At 39.7% G+C, this 19,010-nt stretch overlaps 1 protein-coding gene across 6 annotated transcripts in view; it reads right to left on the minus strand.

The window, feature by feature from the left end:
• Positions 1-543: 543 nt before the first annotated feature.
• Positions 544-19,010, minus strand: part of IFTAP (intraflagellar transport associated protein) — a 105,827-nt gene continuing 87,360 nt past the window's right edge. For all 6 annotated transcript variants that reach the window (XM_060176582.1, XM_060176586.1, XM_060176585.1 and 3 more), the window contains 2 exons: positions 12,980-13,119; positions 544-775 (listed from right to left, as the gene is read on the minus strand). In XM_060176582.1, the coding sequence (XP_060032565.1) occupies positions 608-775; positions 12,980-13,119 (308 nt within the window). In that variant the 3' untranslated portion in view covers positions 544-607. The remainder of the gene's footprint in view (positions 776-12,979; positions 13,120-19,010) is intronic.

Genomic DNA, 19,010 nt, shown 5'->3' on the forward strand with positions numbered 1-19,010 from the left:
TGAACATTGCCGTTATTTCCTTTATTTTGTCTTTTCCTTGTCAAATTATATTTAAAGCTTCTAAAAGTGGATGACTTCTTATATTTCCCAACCATCCGTACATGTGATTTATGATGACAAAGTAAAAAATACTTAATATATGATATATAATCAGTTCGTAGATACCTTCTTTTTCAGAAGATTTTTTACCAACTATACTAGTCTAGCTTCTCAACATTCATATTCACACCACTATCTCTTGGTAGCTGCAACCAGATCCCTATATCCACATAATGTGATTCAGTGTATTTTCATGTACAATTGCTCTTCACGCCCAGTCTTTGTTATACTACTTCACTTTATCTATGAACTTTTCTCTAAGTGTTGCTTGCTCTCATTTGCCACTTCAATCTCCCTCTATCAGTTATGAGATGCATGACAACATGACAGAAGAGAATTCTGGAAGGCCAAAGGTCTTTTTTGGTCTTATGGTCATATCTCCCTAGTGACAAATATCTATCTCTAACAAATTAATGCACACATAGACTTCCACAAAGGGGACTGCAATAAGCTTAATTTTATTCTAATGTTGTTTAGACACAAGATGAACACAAGATGTCTTGGTGAATCAGTCATGGGGTGCCTCTAAGTCTAAGTCTGTGCTGGCAGTTTTCTTTTGCTTGGATAGCTCTTTGATGGCATCTATCTCTGCAGCAGTGAACTTGGGGGTGAGTATCACGTTGTCATAATCAAATTCTTCATCAAGTGAGAAGGGCTGAACTTCATCTCCAAGTATCTATAAAAGGTAACAGAGTGGGGAAACGCACATATAACCTTTGTAAATGAAAATAAAATAGAAAATATAAACTCCCTATTAATATTTAATTAAACTTTTTTTTTTAGACTTCAGCACCCTTGGCTGATTAAGCTGTTTTTAAGCAAAGGAATAAATTCAATTATTCAATCTGACCTAATTTAAGCCTCTTAATATGCCCCATTTGTACCATCCTACATTTGAATGAGTATCATTAACTAATTCCACCCACGGCAGGGATCAGAAAGTCTCTCTTGCACACACTGATTACATTTTTACCACTTGTAGTATCAGGGCTAGAGTCATATGGGAAAAGCCAAGAGTTATATTAGAGTGTGAGAAAAATCTGTCCTAAGATTTTGATCAGCTTTATGCCTACTGTCACCACTTACTAAAAAGACTTGTATCATAAAGTAAAATTTTCAAAGATAAAAATTTCTTTTAATTTATATATATTTGTTTAGATATAATTCCCGATAAGAAAAAAATTTTAAATACACAGCACGACCTTAGCTTTTAAAAACCCAGGATCTCTTTTTCCCACCAAGAAGTGAGAAATTACCACATGAGTTATCTACAAGTCAGCGCTGTATAGAAGACACAGAATGTGTGTGTTTCATAATCTTTGAGTTTTAATGACTTCCTACCTAAAGGGAAGGTAAATTTAAAAAAATGATAATTTCCAGTAAACAAAGACAAATGCCTTAAATCTTGTTGTATCACACCCTAAAAAACCTCTCCAAAAACAAACAGGGTGTGATAAATGAAATCATCTAGCATCTCTCTGTAGCTCCGCAATATGTACAGTGATTCTGAAATAATTGAAAACCATGGTTTCTGAAAGAATGAAAAAAAATGTCCTGGAGCTATAATCAGCCTCAAATATCCTTGCATGAAAAATGATCTTATTGAGTGGGTTTTGCAATGTTCTCAGAAATGGAAAAATACATCTTAGAAACTATTCTCTGCTATTACAGTTATAAAAAAATAATAAACAAACAAACAAAAAAGAACATGACTAGTAGGTATCACTCATCTGTTTGGCAAGTTGTATCTTGATTTTTTTTTGTCTTGTAATTAGGTGTGTAGTGCTAATAGCAAACACCCATCTATCATCCTTTTTAATAAAAATCAGCAAAATAACAAATTTTAGAGACTTGTTCTCTTCCTCTGTGTTAGAAAAGTGTCTGTATTTCCTGACAAGATCACAACCAGAGCTGCCATTGAGTTCCTACCAGATGGCAGCCCTGTGTGGGACCCTATGGACACAGGCAATTAATCTCCAAATAGCCCTGCCCATCTGTAAGCTCTGAAAAGTGACGTAACTTTCCCAAGGCTGCACAGTTAGTATGAGGGAGAAGCATGATTTGAACCCAGCCCTCTCTGCTTCTAATAATGCTTTACCTTCTCAACAACAAAACTCAGCAAATAACCTTTAAGTTTTTCATAAAGTCAAGTCATACCTCTTTGGGAGAAATGACCTTTCCTGAATATGATAAATAATCTAAAAAAAAAAAAAAAAACACTCAGAGCTTCATGCAATGCCATAACTGGCTCTAAAAAAAGCAGATGTGTGGGTTGGGTGGTAGCACACCAGTTAAGTACACATAGTGCAAAGCACAGGGACCAGGGTAAGGAGCCAAGTTCAAGCCCCTGGCTCCCCACCTGCCGGAGGGGAAGGACTTGGCAAGCTGTGAAGCAGGTCTGCAGGTGTCTATCTTTCTCTCCTCTTCTCTGTCTTCCCCTTTTCTCTCAATTTCTCTCTGTCCTATCCAACAACAGCAGCAGCAACAAAAATGGGAGAAAAATACCGCCAGGAGCAGTGAATTCATAGTGCAGGCACTGAGCCCCAGTGATAACCCTGGAGGCAAAAAAAAAAAAAAAAAAAAAAGCAGCTGTCCATAGGAAGTGGATCAGTGTATAGAGTAATTGACCTATTCTTTTCAGTCACCTTCTGAAATTTATCATCACCACAGTCAAAGTGGCAGTGAGGCAAAATGACCCAGAACTGTCGAGATGGAGAAATACACACACACAGTGTCACGGCACGTTCCTTTTCTGAACGTTAAGTGTTCTTACTGTGCCCAACTCTACTCAGCAGTAAAAGCTGAGGCCTGTGGTTTGGACACAGCTCCATCCTGAGCTAAGGATAAGGTGCTGCCATGGGGATCAGTGATGGAAATAAGAAAAGGGGATCCAGAAGGCAGAAGGACCCCCCCCCCAACTCTCCCAGTGCATTTAGTCTAGTGGGATCCTGGCTGTTTTTTCATGCTTGCTTAGTGGCTTGGCATCTACATGTCTGCGAGGGTTTCAGCTGCCTTTACCCACGTGTCTATTGCACTAGGACTTTGAACCCCTTTATGGACTCTCTGAAGCCTGTTTCAGTCTTACAAACTGCCCTCACTAGGTGCTCACTGGGTCTTCTCTTGCTTCCTTCTGAGTCTGGAATACAGTTTCAAATTCAAGAAATCTTTTTGTTGTGCTAGAACCTCATAAACGCCATACCATACCATACTTAAAACACCCTCTATACACACAAACTACCCTCACGTTCCCACCTGCCTCCTCTCTATTTGTTTGCTTCTTAAGTACCCACTGAGTGTTTAAAATGTATTAAGACGCTGAAAACACAAAGATGGGAAAAAAAAGAAAGAAGAAAAATAACTGAGTCCACAAGGTTTCCTGACCTCAAAGAAAAAAATGAAAATAAATTCAATACCACGTGCCATTATTTTCCAACAGAGAAATATAAAAAGGGAGTAGGGGTAGATAGTGTAGTGGCTATGCAAAGAGACTCTCAAGCCTGAGGCTCCAAAGTCCCAGGTTCAATCTCCACCACCTACCACCACCAACACAAGCCAGAGCTAATCACTGATCTGGTAGAGAAATGGGGGTGGGGGGAAGAGGAAGAGAGAGAGGGACAGGGAGAGAGGGGGGAGGGAGGGAGACAGAGAGGGAGAAATGTAAAAAGGGATAAAAAAGCAAAGTTGTGAAAATGCTGGCAGTCAGTGGTAGCATAGTGAGTTAAGTGCAAGGACCTGCCTAAGGATCCTGGTTGAAACCCCCGCCTCCCCACTTGCGGGGAGAGGGGGTCATTTCACAGATGGTGAAGCAGGTCTGCAGGTGTCTATTTTTCCCTCCCCCTCTCTGTCTTCCCCTCCTCTCTCCATTTCTCTCTGTCCTATCCAACAACAATAACAATAGTATTAATAACCACAACAATGATAAAAAAACAAGGGCAACAAAAGGGGAAAAAAACAGCCTCCAGGAGCAGTGGAGCAATAACCCTGGAGGAAAAAAAAGAGAGAGAGAGAAAATGCTAAAGCTTATCTTACTCTAAATTGAGCATTGCCAATTTATAGAAAATCCTACTAGCCACCCCACTCAAAACCCACCTTGCTTCAACAACCCAAAATAAGGCTTCTATGTTGAATATCTAAACTCTTTGTTAAAGGTTAACACTAAAAATTAATTCTAGATAGTAGAATTAATTTGGGGGCTCGAACTGGGATTCTTACACCGATCCTTGTGCTTTGCACCACGTGCACTTAACCCGTTGCGCTACCGCCTGACCGCCCCCCCATTCTAAATTTCTATTATATTCTATATACATTTTGCTAGATGCTAAGGATATAAAGATGAAGAGATAAGAAATTAGAAAGACAAAATAGATACACAAGCAGTAATTGTAGTAAAACATAATAAATATAAATGGCAAAGGTAGGAGGTGATGGGTACAGAGAAGGGAGATCTAACTAGTCCAGGTTGGAAGGCAATAGGACGAAATCAAAGAAGTCTCCCTACAAGGAGTGACATCTAATCAGAATGTTAAAGGTAATATTGGTAAGACTGAATGAAGAAAACCTTTGTAGACAAGGAGAGTCGTCATGAATAGGGAATGAAAATAAGGTAACAGAATATCGCATGTGTGATTTTACATGTAGTTCAGTCTTGTCAGAGCAAAAAGAGTGGCAAGTGACACAGATAACATGAGAGGATGGCACATCTTAAGTAGTACTTATCCTAGAGACAATGAAAACTCACTGAAGAATACTTTGAAAGCAGGGCAGACAGATGCGTATCTATGCATTTCAAATGTGATGAGGTATGGAGAGGGAGGGAGTGAGAGTAGGAATGCAGGAGACAGGGAGTTGGGCGGTAGTGCAGTGGGTTAAGCACAGGTGGTGCAAAGTGCAGGGACCAGCGTAAGGATCACGGTTCAAGCCCCTGGCTCCCCACCTGCAGGGTAGTCGCTTCACACGTGGTGAAGCAAGTCTGCAGGTGTCTTTCTCTCCCCCCTCTGTCTTCCCCTCCTCTCTCCATTTCTCTCTGTCCTATCCAACAACAATGACATCAATAACAAGAACAGTAATAACTACACAACAATGAAACAACAAGGACAACAAAAGGGAATAAATAAATAAATATTTTTTAAAAAAGGAATGCAGGAGATAATCGGGAAATAAGCCTAATTTTTAATCTGCTGTGCTGGAAGACACATTAAGAGCATCTTCTCCTGATACAGAGGTCAGCATGCAAATGAATTCAGAGACTTGAAGCGGAGAAAAAGGGGTCAGGCTAGAGACAGATTTTGGAGACATAAGGATGTAAGATAATCTAAATATGAAAATGAATTCATACACATAAGTGGGAAGAGCTATAGATTTAACTTGGGTCCTGTGGAATACCAACTCATACAAGGCCCAAGTTTCACCCAAGGAGGCGAAACTCCCAAGAGGCCAGGAAAGAACAATCAGGGAACAATCAGGATGGAGGGGACAGCCTAATAGTTATGCAAAAAGACTTTCATGCCATGGTCCAAAATCCAACCCCCGGCGCCACTGTAAGTCAGAGCTGAACGAGGGGGGGGGGATTGTCTTTTTAAATTTTTTAAAAATTATTAGATAGAGACAGAGAGTAGTTGAAAGGAGAAGAGACAGAGAGACACCTGCAGCCCTGCTTCACCACCCCTGAAGCTTTCCCCCTGCAGGTGGGGACCAAGGGCTTTGAACCACGGACGTTGTGCTCAGTAATGTGTATGCTTAACCAGGTGTGCCACCACCTGGCCCCTGGTAATCTAAGCCTTTATTTAATGGCATGGATAGAAAGTGTAATTAAGGAACATTAAATTTACCCTAAGTCATAAAATGCATCACCACACTTTTAGGTAGACACCCCCCTCAAAAACAAACAACAAAAAAATACCTTCTAATATTCAATAATCATATGTATTAAATTACCAGCCCACTTTATCTAGGTTAGAGTCTCAAGATGGGAAGAGGTGATCTTAATGGCCCAGGGCTCAAGTGGCAACCAACTCTGGGCAGGATGCCCTTCGGTCACAGGGTACACTCACACACACCCGCTTTAGCTCAGACGGGGAAAATAGAAACATCAATAAACAACAAACACATCTTTGGGATACTGGGAACTGAAGTACCTGGAGAGAACCCACACAGACACTAGTGGAGCAAGCAAACTCCACACAGTCAGGAATCTTTTCTTCTCTTACCTTTGCTATAATAAAACAACAATGATGCTATCTGAAGATTTGCTGTACACAAAGAATCTTGAGGAGAATAGTGAAGTAAAAATCAGCACAAGCATCAAGAATGATTACCGGTGTCAAACACAGTAGAATGACTGATCCATTAATGTAGAAACTGCACAAATGAAGAGTGTCCACTGAGATTCAGGAACTATGAAGCAATTGGTGTCTTTATTCTGAATACATTCAGGCAGTTGTTTGAAGAAAAAAAAATGCAGGGTACCAAATGAAGAAGCAGAGGACAGTGGCAGTCAATTCTAAAGATTTCTTTAGTCTTGATGAAAAAAAGGACAAAATATAGACCAGTAGCCTAAAAAAGGTTCAAGGTAAACAAAAGGTTTTTCTTTTTTTTCCCCTTTCACTTTGTTAAGGATAAGAGAAGCCTGACACCTTCTGCACCCTATAGTGATCCTGGGTCCATACTCCCAGAGGGATAAAGAACAGGAGGGCTTTTAAGGGAAGGGGCAGGATATGGAGTTCTGGTGGTGGGAACTGTGTGGAATCGTACCCCTCTTATCTTATGGTCTTGTCAATATTTTCATTTTATAAATAAAAATTTAAAAAAAGAGAAGCCTGAATAGGCTTCCATATTGGGAAAATGAACCAATAAAGAAGAATGACCCTTTTCCACATCATATTAGAAAATCACTCCCTGGGTGGGGGTGACAGCATAATGGTTATGCAAACAGACTCTCATGCCTGAGGCTCCTAAGTCCCAGGTTCAGTCCCCCACACCACCATAAGCCAGAGCTGAGCAGTGCTCTGGTGTTTCTCTGTGTCTCTCTCTCTGCATCTCTCTCAAAAATAAAAAAATTAATAAAAAGAAATTTAAAAAAAAAGAAACTATTTGAAAAAAAAAAAAGAAAAAGAAAATCACTCCCAGAAGGTAGGAGGTAGGAAGGTATTTTTGTTTATATGCTCATTCAATAAATATTGCAAGCCCACAACATGCATGGCACTGAACGCAGCACTAGTTCTGACCTTTTTGTATTTTAATTAAGTAAGTTTATGATAATACTCTCAAGTGCATTTAATCTTCCAAGACAAGAGGCATATAATTCAGAGTAAAACTAGATGTATACTGCAATTCATAAGGCATCACTGTGATCTTAAAAATGGCAGCCTTTCAAATATAGTAAGGTTGAATTTCTATTTATGTATTTCAGCTGTTGGTTGCTATGGGAATTCTCTTCTTTCAAGTTAAGTTCATTCATGGGTTCTAAGCTCTAAGACTGTAAGGTTTTTAGATTACAAACTGAAATTCTGATTTATTTCAAAGAGAAGAATTTGTGCAATGGAAACCAAGTCCCCTGCTACCAAACAGAAAACAACTTGTGAATTAAATTAACTTGTTTTTTTTTGTTTGTTTTTTTTTTTGCCTAAGGAGCTGAGAGAAATATGTGGATTTCAGATGTCTAATTTCAAATCTAATTGAAATCTTTTCGTGCCCTCTCAGGGAATAGAATTTGTACACTATCAAAAAATGGCTAGTTTCCTTAAAATTGTTCATGTGACTTATTCTAACAAAGACACTGCTAGAGGAGGAATCTTTTTCATTTATAGTACCACATAGGCAAATTAAAGAAAGTAGGACTAATGCTCAAATCAAAAATGCAGCATTTAGCTGTAGGCTATCTCAGAAAGTAATAATGTAAATAAACTGTCTTTATAGGTAAAAACTTTTATACTACCATTATGAGTTGGAGAGAGAGAGGAGAGATCTCATTAGAATACTACAAGTTTCTCCTATGATCTCTTCTACTATTTGAGGGCAGAGGAGAAAATTCACAATCTTTAACTTTCTAAAAGTAAACTCTTTTAGCTCCAATACAAAGCTTCCAAAATTCATCAAAATGGAGTAATTAAGGCAAGGATTTATTCACAAATAAGCAATGGAAGACTCTTGGAAAATGTATGAACCTAAACAGAAGATGTTGACATCTATAACCATCAATAAAATTAGAGGAGAGATTAAATGGGCCCAATCCATATCAGGAAGTTGATAGATTGTGATTAGGTAATTAGGAGGAAGTCAAGACATTCAGGCTACATTTTTACATTTTGAGACTGAGGTCACCAAAAGCACCTGCCACCTCTTACCCAAAATAGTCCTTTGGTAAACTTTTACAGGACATACTTACTGGAAAAGGGTACTATTCAGAAAAATAAGTCTATAATTCTAAAAGCACACTGACACATACCATTTATTTTTTATTGTCACCAGGGTTATTATTGGGACTTGGTACCTACACAAAAAATCTACCTCTCCCAATAACCAATTTTCCTTCCTTCCTTCCTTCCTTCCTTCCTTCCTTCCTTCCTTCCTTCCTTCCTTCCCTCGCTCTCTCCCTCCTTCCTTCCTTCTCTTTTTGTTTTATTTGATAGGACAGAGAGAAATTGATAGGAAAGAGGGAGATAGAAAGTGATTGTCACTTCCATCTGGAATGTCATCATAAGCCCTGTTGTGGGTCAGGAACTTTTCCTCCCTATAAAGGAGCAACAGCAGGAACTGCCCTACTCTCCATGAAGGGAGGCTGGGTTAGCCTACCCTGCCACTGGTCCTGAAAAGAGTGTAGCCTAGAATGTTCCCAGCTGTGACCAGGACCTGCAAACTCAGAGCGACAGGTACTCAGAGGTTACACGGAGGCTCCTGTGCAAAATATGAACATATATGGGCCCTAAGTCAAGTTGATGCGGTAGACAGTTAAGAATTAACTAATTTGCCTTCAGGGTTATCATTGGAAATCAGTGCTGGCACTATGAATCCACTGCTCTTGGTGGCCATTCTTCTCATTTTCAGTTGGCAGGACAGAGAGAAATTGAGAGGGGAGGGGTAGAGAAGGAGAGAAAGATAGACACCTGGTTCACTGCTTGTGAAGTGTTCCCAGCTGCAGGTGGGGAGTGGGGCCTCAAATCTGGCTCCTTGTGCATGTTACTATGTGCTCTTAGTGGGGTATGCCACCACCCAGCCCCCCAGCAATTAAGGTTTCCTTTAAATTTGGGAGCTACTCTCTGCCCTAATCCAACTTTCTAGCCCTGTTCTCCACTCTGACACCATCTTCACAGACAATATTTTTAGTCCACCTCTATGTTTACTATCAAACTCAAGCAAAAATTACCAAAGACATGGATCCTTAGGAACATACCTAAAATAGACTTCCTACCTCCTTTCCACCATAAGATTCCTATTCTCACCTGTTCTAGTCCTACTTTTTGGTTCCTGTTCATTAATCATTTTGTCCTGCTTTATATATTACCACTTTTATCAACCAGAAGGTTGCAGATGTTATCATCATTCCATCCTCACTAATATGTCCCAGAACCTCACCTCTCCAGAGCCCTATCCAACTAGGGAGAAATGGAAACGGGCTGGGGTTGAGGTTTGACCTGCCAATGCCCATGTCCATTGGAGAAGCAACTACAGAAGATAGAACTCCTACCTTCTACACCCTATAAAAATTTTTTGATCCATAATCCCAGAAGGGGAGAAATGACAGGGAAGATGACCAAAGGGCTCTGAACTCCAACTCAGTCAGGACCTAGAGAGAGAAGAGGGAAAAAGGAAGGATATTTGGAAGTAGCAATAGGTGTAGGTGTGACTTAGAAAGGAAGAGAAGATAGGACGATAGAAAAAAAAAAGACAAAATATATATAAATATAGACACCATTATAGAAAATAATAGTCAACTCATATCTGCTTCCAATGGAGGAAATGGGGACACAGAACTCTGGTGGTGGGAATGATATGGAATTATACCCCTGCAACTTGATGGCTGAAAAGCATTAAGATATAAAGCAGAACAACTTGTTTAATAATCAGGCACCTAAAGGTAAGAATAAAACAGAAGAGATTTGGGGTCTCCATTATGGAAATAGCTAGGAAGACTGTTTTAGATATATTCTGAGGGGCTATGACTTTACTAATTTTTTGCCTGAGTCTGACAGCTAATATACAGGTGGGCTAAAGGTATTGTCTGGGGAGTTAGAAATAGGACCATAAATCTGGATCAGGGCAGAGAGTAGCTCCTAAATATGGGAAAAGTATAGACATATATATATATATATATATATATATTTAACTGTAAACCCCACTGTTTTGATCTGAGGCCCATATTCAACACAGGAGCCTGTGCAACCTCTGCATCCATATAGGTCTCAGCTCACATTCAAGCTGCCGATGCCATCATGATGCCAACCTGACTTACCCAGGCAGATGGCCTCACCAATGTGTCCTCAAACCCTGCCTCCACAGAGGGCTCTTGCACCAGTGAAAAATAGAAACAAGCTGGGAGGGGATCGGGCGGTAGCACAGTGGGTTAAGTGCACATGGCACAAAACGTAATGATCCCGGTTCTAGCCCCTGGTTCCCCACCTGCAAGGGGGTCATCACCTCACAAGCGGTGAAGCAGGTCTGTAGTTGTCTATCTTTCTCTCTCCCTTTCTATCTCCCCTCCTCTCTTGATTTGTCTCCGTCCGATCTAACAACATCATCAATGGCAACAAGAACAATAACAACAAGGGCAACAAAAATGGGAAAAAATGGCCTCCAGGAGCAATGGATTCATAGTGCAGGCACAGAGCCCAGCGATAACCCTGGAGGCAAAAAAAAAAAAAAAAAAAACAGCCTGGGAGTATGGATCAACCTACCAATGCCCATGTCCAGAGGAGAAGCAATTACAGAAGCCAGACCCTATAATGACCCTGGGTCCATACTCCCAGAGAGATAAAGAATTCAGAAAAGTTCCAGTGGAGGGGATGGGATATGGAACTCTGGTGGCTAGAATTGTGTGGAATTTTACCCCTCTTATCCTACGATCCTGTCAATCATTATTAAATCAATAATAATTTTAAAAAGAATTATACCCCTATTATCTCATAATTTTATAAATCAATATTAAGTCACTAATAAAACTTTTAAAAAATAGAAATGAGGGAAGAGAGAGAAAAAGAGAGAGACTTGTACTACAACTTCAACCCTGCAGGTGGGAATCAGGGGCTTGAACCTGGATCCTTGTACATGATACTTGTATGCTCAGAGATTGACCACTGCTCAGTCAAGTCACACTATTTTTTTTTTATTTTTTTTTAATTCTAGAGCACTGCTCAGGTCTGGCTGTTAGTGGTTCAGGGGACTGAATCCAGGACCTCAGAGCCTCAGGAATGAAAGTCTTTTGCATAACCATTAAGCTGTCTCCCCAGCCCTGAAACATGACTTTAAAGTTGACTATCTGGGAGAGTAAAGATGTGGCAGAAATTCCTTTTTCCCTTGCATTTCCCCATGAAACATATGGCAAGATGGCATTTTTCTAGTCTCTCCTGTCACTAGTCAGGACCATATTACTAGAAGGCTGTGAATAGAAGGTGAGCAGAAATGTGAAACTCTGGGTCCTAGCCTCGGGGAAACTTGCTACCATCTGTCCCTCCAGATAGGACATTGAAGTAGCTTGGGATATACACACTACATTAATGTCCTAAGCTAAGGCTAAGATCAAGAGAAGGAACCTGGATCCCCGAGGACGTCAAAGAGAAGAGCCACTTGCTCACTCCCAAGATTCTACAACAGACTGTAACTTGCAAAAAAAAAAAAAAAGTACACTCCTATTTCTCTTCAGCAAATGAGTCATTGTTGGGATCCTTCACCGTAGCAGCCTGGCCTTTCTTTAACTAATACGAAATCTTTGTAAGGTCCTATAAATAGCAGTAGAAAGAAAAATAGATGGCTCAGACTAGAAGATTAAAAAAAAAACCAAAAACTTTCCACTCTTTTTTTTGGCATAGTCTCCAATGTGCTTAGCATGAACATTATGTATAATAAACAAAAATACTCAGTCGTTGGAAAAGTCATGACATATTTTTTCGATGGCTTTCTATGCAAACATGAGTCATGACTTTTCTAAAATGCAGCAGTTTCCATATAACATTACTGTACCCTGTGATTAAAAAGAAACATACATGCAAGGACTGGTAGAAGGATCCCAGTTCAAGCCCCTGGCTCCCCACATGCAGGGGAGTCACTTCACAAGTGGTGAAGTAGGTCTGCAGGTGTCTGTCTTTCTATCCCCTTCTTTGTCTTCCCCTCCTCTCTCCATTCTCTCTGTCCTATCCAACAACAATGGCATCAATAACCACAACAATGTTAAACAACAAGGGCAACAAAAGATAAATAAATATTTAAAAAAATTAAAAATAATAAAAAAAGAAACAAGCACATGAGAGATGGATGTAAGAAGGACTCAATTAAACCAATTCAATTCTAAACTTTCCCAACTCTGAGAAAAATACAGAAGGTAATGATTAAAGTGGAATTTCTAAAAATCAAGGTAATTTTGTGGGGTTTTTTTATGTTTATTTATTTATTCCCTTTTGTTGCGCTTGTTTTTATTGTCACCATTGTTGGATAGGACAGAGAGAAATGGAGAGAGGAGGGGAAGACAAAGAGGGGAAGAGAAAGATAGATACCTGTAGACCTGCTTCACTGCTTGTGAAGCGACTCCCCTGCAGGTGGGGAGCTGGGGGGGGGGCGTTAAACCAGGATCCTTACTGTGGTCCTTGTGCTTTGCGCCACCTGCGCTTAACCCGTTGCACTACCACCCAACTCCCTGGTAATTTTGAAATTGATCAAATTCTTTATAAAGTACCTCCTCAGTCTGTATATTGGTTCCTTTTTTAGTGGACTTCAACTTTACTGCAGGGGCTGAAGACTGGACCATGGAAGGAATGTAAGAAGGAATGCTGACACTTAGGTCCTGCTCCACTTCTCCTGGAAGCAGCAGAAAATCTGTTGGATACAAAATATTTCACTTGATGCTGGCACCATGTTCACCATTTAACCAAATGACCTAAAAGCCTATCAATAGTCAAAGAGACTGGAAGAAGATATTTACATAACAGATATCTGACAAGAAACTGTTATCAAACATTTATAAAGAAATCATATAGGGAGGGAGTAGATAGCATAATGCTTATTCAAACAAACTCGCATGCCTAAATCTCTGAGGTCCCAGGTTCAATCCTCCATACCAACACAAGCAAGAGCTGAGCGGTGCTCTGGTAAAAAAAAAAGTCTACTAGCATAAGTTTGTTTTTTTTTTTAAAAAAAAGGAAGTTATACTAGTCAACAAACAAAATAATAATCCAATAAATGTAGGCAAAAAGATGAGTAGATAGTTTTCTAAAGAAAATGTACATATGGGGTTGGGGGGGGGAGAATACTGGTCCAAGAAGGATGACAGAGGACCTAGTGGGGGTTATATTGTTATACAGAAAACTGATAAATGTTATGCATATACAAAATGTTGTCTTTACTGTTGAATTTAAAACACTAATTCCCAAATAAATTTAAAAAAAAGAAAAGAAAATGTACATACGGTCCACAATCAAAGAAGAAATTTTCCACTTCAGTTTTCATTAGAGTAATGTACATTAAAACTACATGGAGATTCCACCTCATACCTGTGGGACTGCCCTACACCAAGAACACACATGACAAAGGTTGATGAGGAACTGGAGAAAAAGGAACTCTTGGTGGGAATGCAAACTGTTGAAGCCCCTATAGAAAACTAATATTGTTCCCCACTCCTATGGACATCTAATCTTTGATAAGGGGGCCCAAAGGATTAAATGGAAAAAGGAGGCTCTCTTCAATAAATGGTGCTGGGAAAACTGGGTTGTAACATGCAGAAGAATGAAATTGAACCACTTTATCTCACCAGAAAAAAAAATTAACTCCAAATGGATCAAAGACCTGGATGTCAGACCAGAAATAATCAAATACTTAGAGGAAAACATTGGTAAAACAGTTTCCCACCTACACCTCAAGGACATCTTTGATGAATCAAACCCAATTGCAAGGAAGACTAAAGCAGAAACAAATCAATGGGACTACATCAAGTTGAAAAGCTTCTGCACATCCAAAGAAACTATTAAACAAACAGAGAGACCCCTCACAGAATGGGAGAAGATCTTCACATGCCATACATCAGACAAGAAACTAATCACCAAAATATATAAAGAGCTCAGCAAACTTAGCACCAAAAAAGCAAATGACCCCATCCAAAAATGGGCAGAGGATATGAACAAAACATTCACCTCAGAGGAGATCCAAAAGGCTAACAAACATATGAAAAACTGCTCTAGGTCACTGATTGTCAGAGAAATGCAAATTAAGACAACACTAAGATACCACCTCACTCCTGTAAGAATGGCATACATCAAAAAGGACAGCAGCAACAAATGCTGGAGAGGTTGTGGGGACAGAGGAACCCTTTTACATTGCTGGTGGGAATGTAAATTGGTCCAACCTCTGTGGAGAGCAGTCTGGAAAACTCTCAGAAGGCTAGACATGGACCTTCCATATGACCCAGTAATTCCTCTCCTGGAGTTATACCCCAAGGACTCCATAACACCCAACCAAAAAGAGGTGTGTACTCCTATGTTCATAGCAGCACAATTCATAATAGCTAAAACCTGGAAGCAACCCAGGTGCCCAACAACAGATGAGTGGCTGAGAAAGCTGTGGTATGTATATATACACAATGGAATACTATGCAGCTATCAAGAACAATGAACCCACCTTCTCTGACCCATCTTGAACAGAGATAGAAAGAATTATGTTAAGTGAGCTAAGTCAGAAAGATAAAGATGAGTATGGGATGATCCCACTCATCAACAGAAGTTGAGGAAGAAGATCTGAAAGGGAAACTAAAAGCAGGACCTGACCAAATTGTAAGTAGGGCACCAAGGTAAAAGCCCTGTGCTGAGGGGTAGACATGCAGCTTCCTGGGTCAGTGGGGGGTGGGAGTGGGTGGGAGGGATGGGTCACAGTCTTTTGGTGGTGGGAATGGTGTTTATGTACACTCCTAGTAAAATGTAGTCATATAAATCACTAGTTAATTAATATGAGAGGGGGAAAATTAATGGTATGTCTCAAAGTTTCTCAAAACACAAACTGAATCTTTTTAATATATAGGCTGTGTATTTGATATGAGGACTCTCTCAAAAGCCTAGACCAAGTAGATCAGAAGCAACCAATAGCACAGCTATATACAAGATACTGGGTACTATACAGTAAACCCAAACAAAAGGACTCTTCAAAGTTAACCCAATTGCCAAATAATGTGATGATAACATTAACTATCAGTTGTCTTTTGGAACCCTAAGACAGCAGGAACCTCACATCTCCACTATAGAGCCCCTACTTCCCCAGTCCTGGAACCCTTGGATAGGGCCCACTTTCCCGTATGCCTCTCCCAACCCATATCAAATAATATTGCATCTGCTAATCACAACCTAACCAATGCAACGACTGCCACCTCAACATGCTTCACTTCAGACTGTGTCCAGAGACTTCACATGTGGAATGACAACCCTTCAGCTTCATTACTCGGGTGAGACTTTTCCTTTCATAGTATACTCTAATTCCATCTCAGGTGGTTCACTTTCTAACAAAGTCCCAAAACCTAGATATACACCAGTTTCTGTGAGAGAGAGCATATGTTCACACCTATCCATAAACTACTGCAAAATATATTCCTGAAAGCAGAAGTACACTAGAGTTTGCAGTGAGTATCCCCCTAACACTTCCTCTCCACTATTCCAAGCTTTGGGTCCATGATTGCTCAACAATTTGTTTGGCTTTGTATGTTAACTCTCTTTTCAGTCACCAGGTTCCAGATGTCATCAGGATGCCGGCCAGGCTTCCCTGGACTGAAGACCCCACCAATGTGTCCTAGAGCTCCGCTTCCCCAGAGACCCACCCTACTAGGGAAAGAGAGAGGCAGACTGGGAGTATGGACCGACCAGTCAACGCCCATGTTCAGCGGGGAAGCAATTACAGAAGCCAGACCTTCCACCTTCTACAACCCACAATGACCTTGGGTCCATGCTCCCAGAGGGATAGAGAGTGGGAAAGCTATCAGGGGAGGGGGTGGGATATGGAGATTGGGTGGTGGGAATTGTGTGGAGTTGTAACCCTCCTACCCTATGGTTTTGTTCATTTATCCTTTCTTAAATAAAAAATAAAAATAAAAAAAACTAATATTGTGGAGAGTACTCAAATAAATGAAAATGGAAATACTTTGTGAACCAGAAATATCACCTTTAGGCATATATCCAAAAGACATAAAAACACTAATTCTAAAGGAACATATACATTTCTATGTTTATAGCTGCATTACTCGCATTACTAAGGAGTGGAAGCAACCTAAATTCTTATCAACAGATGACTGGATAAAGAAGTTATAAGCTATATACTCAATGGGATACTACTCTGCAATTTTAAAGGATGAGATCATGTGCCTCAGTACAAAATGGATGGAACTAGAGGTGATTATAACTAACAAATTAAGTTAAGGAGGTGAAAGACAACTACCAGATGATTTCAATCATAAGTGAAATATAGATAATTGAAAGAAATCAACAAAAAAAAGTATCCAATCTCTGTCTAAGACTCTGTGAGAACTACAGTTGTTATTATTGGGGGTAGGTGGAATGGAGGGACACAGACCTTTGGTGGTGGGTGCAGGAAAGAACTAAACCGCTGTACTCTTATAATCTTGTAAAGCACTAATAAAAAATTTAAAGTGAAGCAAATAAACCCAAATAAAGAGTATATTTCATAATGCCTGCTTTCACTTGGGAACCTGACTCAAGGAATTTCACTTTCTATAAAAATAGAAGTCTTTGGTGCATTAATTTTTATCAGTTGCTGCAAAAGAATATACCACTACTATAAGGTCTAGAGGAAATAAGGTTTTGAGAATAATCTTATCATGTCTCTCATCCCCCAGCCCAATTTCTACTTCTGTAGAACAATAAAACAAGAAGATGCTACTTTTGCTTCATTTTTCCTTATCTTCCTGAGGGGGAAAGAGAGAGAAAATGGAGTGCCGATTTCATCTTATAATGATATGGCAATATTTCAAAAAAATATATTAAAAAAAAAACAATGATGCCAGAAGGAAAAACTTTTACTTGCAGCGGAAAAATGAGATACTCTGTCATATTCAGAATTCATGGTCTAATTCTCAATCCCTCCAAAAACAAAAACACTATAGCTCCAACTTGTAGCATAATCACAAGAATTCAATAATCAATCTTGATTTTCTGATTGATCTATTAAATGGATATAGTCTCTATTTTTGCATGTGTAGCATAACATAAGTGCATCACAAACTGATGATCTTCCACAGCTTTCTTTAAGGAGGACAGGAAGCAAAGAAAGATGAGGGAAAGGAAGGGGAAAAGGAGAGGAAGGGGGATGGGGAGACGAAAGGAAAGGAAGGGAAGGGAAGGAGAAAAGGAGGTAGAAGCAGCAGCACAGACTGTTTTCAGACAGGAGTGCTGCTGGAGCTAGCCAATAATTTGCAGCTGGCTCAGGATGATGCTGCCTGCTACTCAATGATGATCCTAATTAAGACACTAATTAAGTTCTCAATGGAAATGATTAACAACAGGCATGCCTTGGTTGTTGCCAATGGCAGCATATATAGGGAGATAATTGAGAAGGTATTGATATTCAAAAACTGAAAAATATTTGAAACACATCTCTCACAATAACAGATACCACCTTCACAATAAAAAAAAAAACGTAACTGGGGAGTCGGGCGGTAGCAGTGGCTTAAGCGCACGTGGCGCAAAGCACAAGGATAAGGACAGGCAGAAGGATCCCGGTTCGAGCCCTGGTTCCCCACCTGCAGGGGAGTCGCTTCACAAGCGGTGAAGTAGGTCTGTAGGTGACTATCCTTTTCTCCCCTTCTCTGTCTTCCCCTCCTCTCTCCATTTCTCTCTGTCCTATCGAACAACGACGACATCAGTAACAACAATAATAACTACAACAAGGGAACCAAAAGGGAATAATAAAAAAAACAACTACAAAAATTTTAAGATGCCAATAAGAAAAACACAGATATTCTGGAAACTAAGAAACATGGATGGGGGAATTGTAAAAAAGGTAGTTCTACAGTTAATTATTGAAATCAAAGAATGAGATTAAATTAATTAAAATAAACTAAGAAATAATAGCCAACACTTACGAACTGCCATTTTACATGCACTAACTCAACTAATCCTTCCAACCTGCTATTATTTGCAGCATATTAGTTACATGTTATTCTTTATATTGTAAGCACATAGAGTAGCTGCACTCACAAGTACAAAGTGGTGGAGAGTTGGGAATGTATCTAGAGTCCAAGCTCTTAGCCTATAGGGTCCCATTATGAACTTCTTTTAAATAAACATTGTCATTATGAATCAGATTATGCACTCAAACTCAGTGATGACAAATGTCACTACACCAGTATATATATGGCTAGTACCATTAAGTGAACTTAAAAAATACTCATTAAAGCAGGTGAAATAAGCGGCTCTTCTCTCTATATATATATTAGAGTACTGCTCAATTCTGGCTTATGGTAGTGCAGGGGATTAAACCTGGGACTAAGGATCCTCAGGCATGTGAGTCTCTTTGAATAACTATTATGCTATCTAATATGTCTTTCGTGAGTGTTTCCTCGAGGATGTCGAACTTGGATGCCTGAGTTGCACAGCAGATGTCATCGGCGTAGATGAACTTCCTTGAAGAAGTTTCTGGGAGGTCATTGATGTAAATATTGAATAGCATAGGAGCCAGAACAGAGCCCTGGGGGAGGCCACTTGAGACAAGTCTCCATC

Source organism: Erinaceus europaeus, chromosome 17, assembly GCF_950295315.1.
Source record: "Erinaceus europaeus chromosome 17, mEriEur2.1, whole genome shotgun sequence".
Taxonomy (NCBI): Eukaryota; Metazoa; Chordata; class Mammalia; order Eulipotyphla; family Erinaceidae; genus Erinaceus; species Erinaceus europaeus.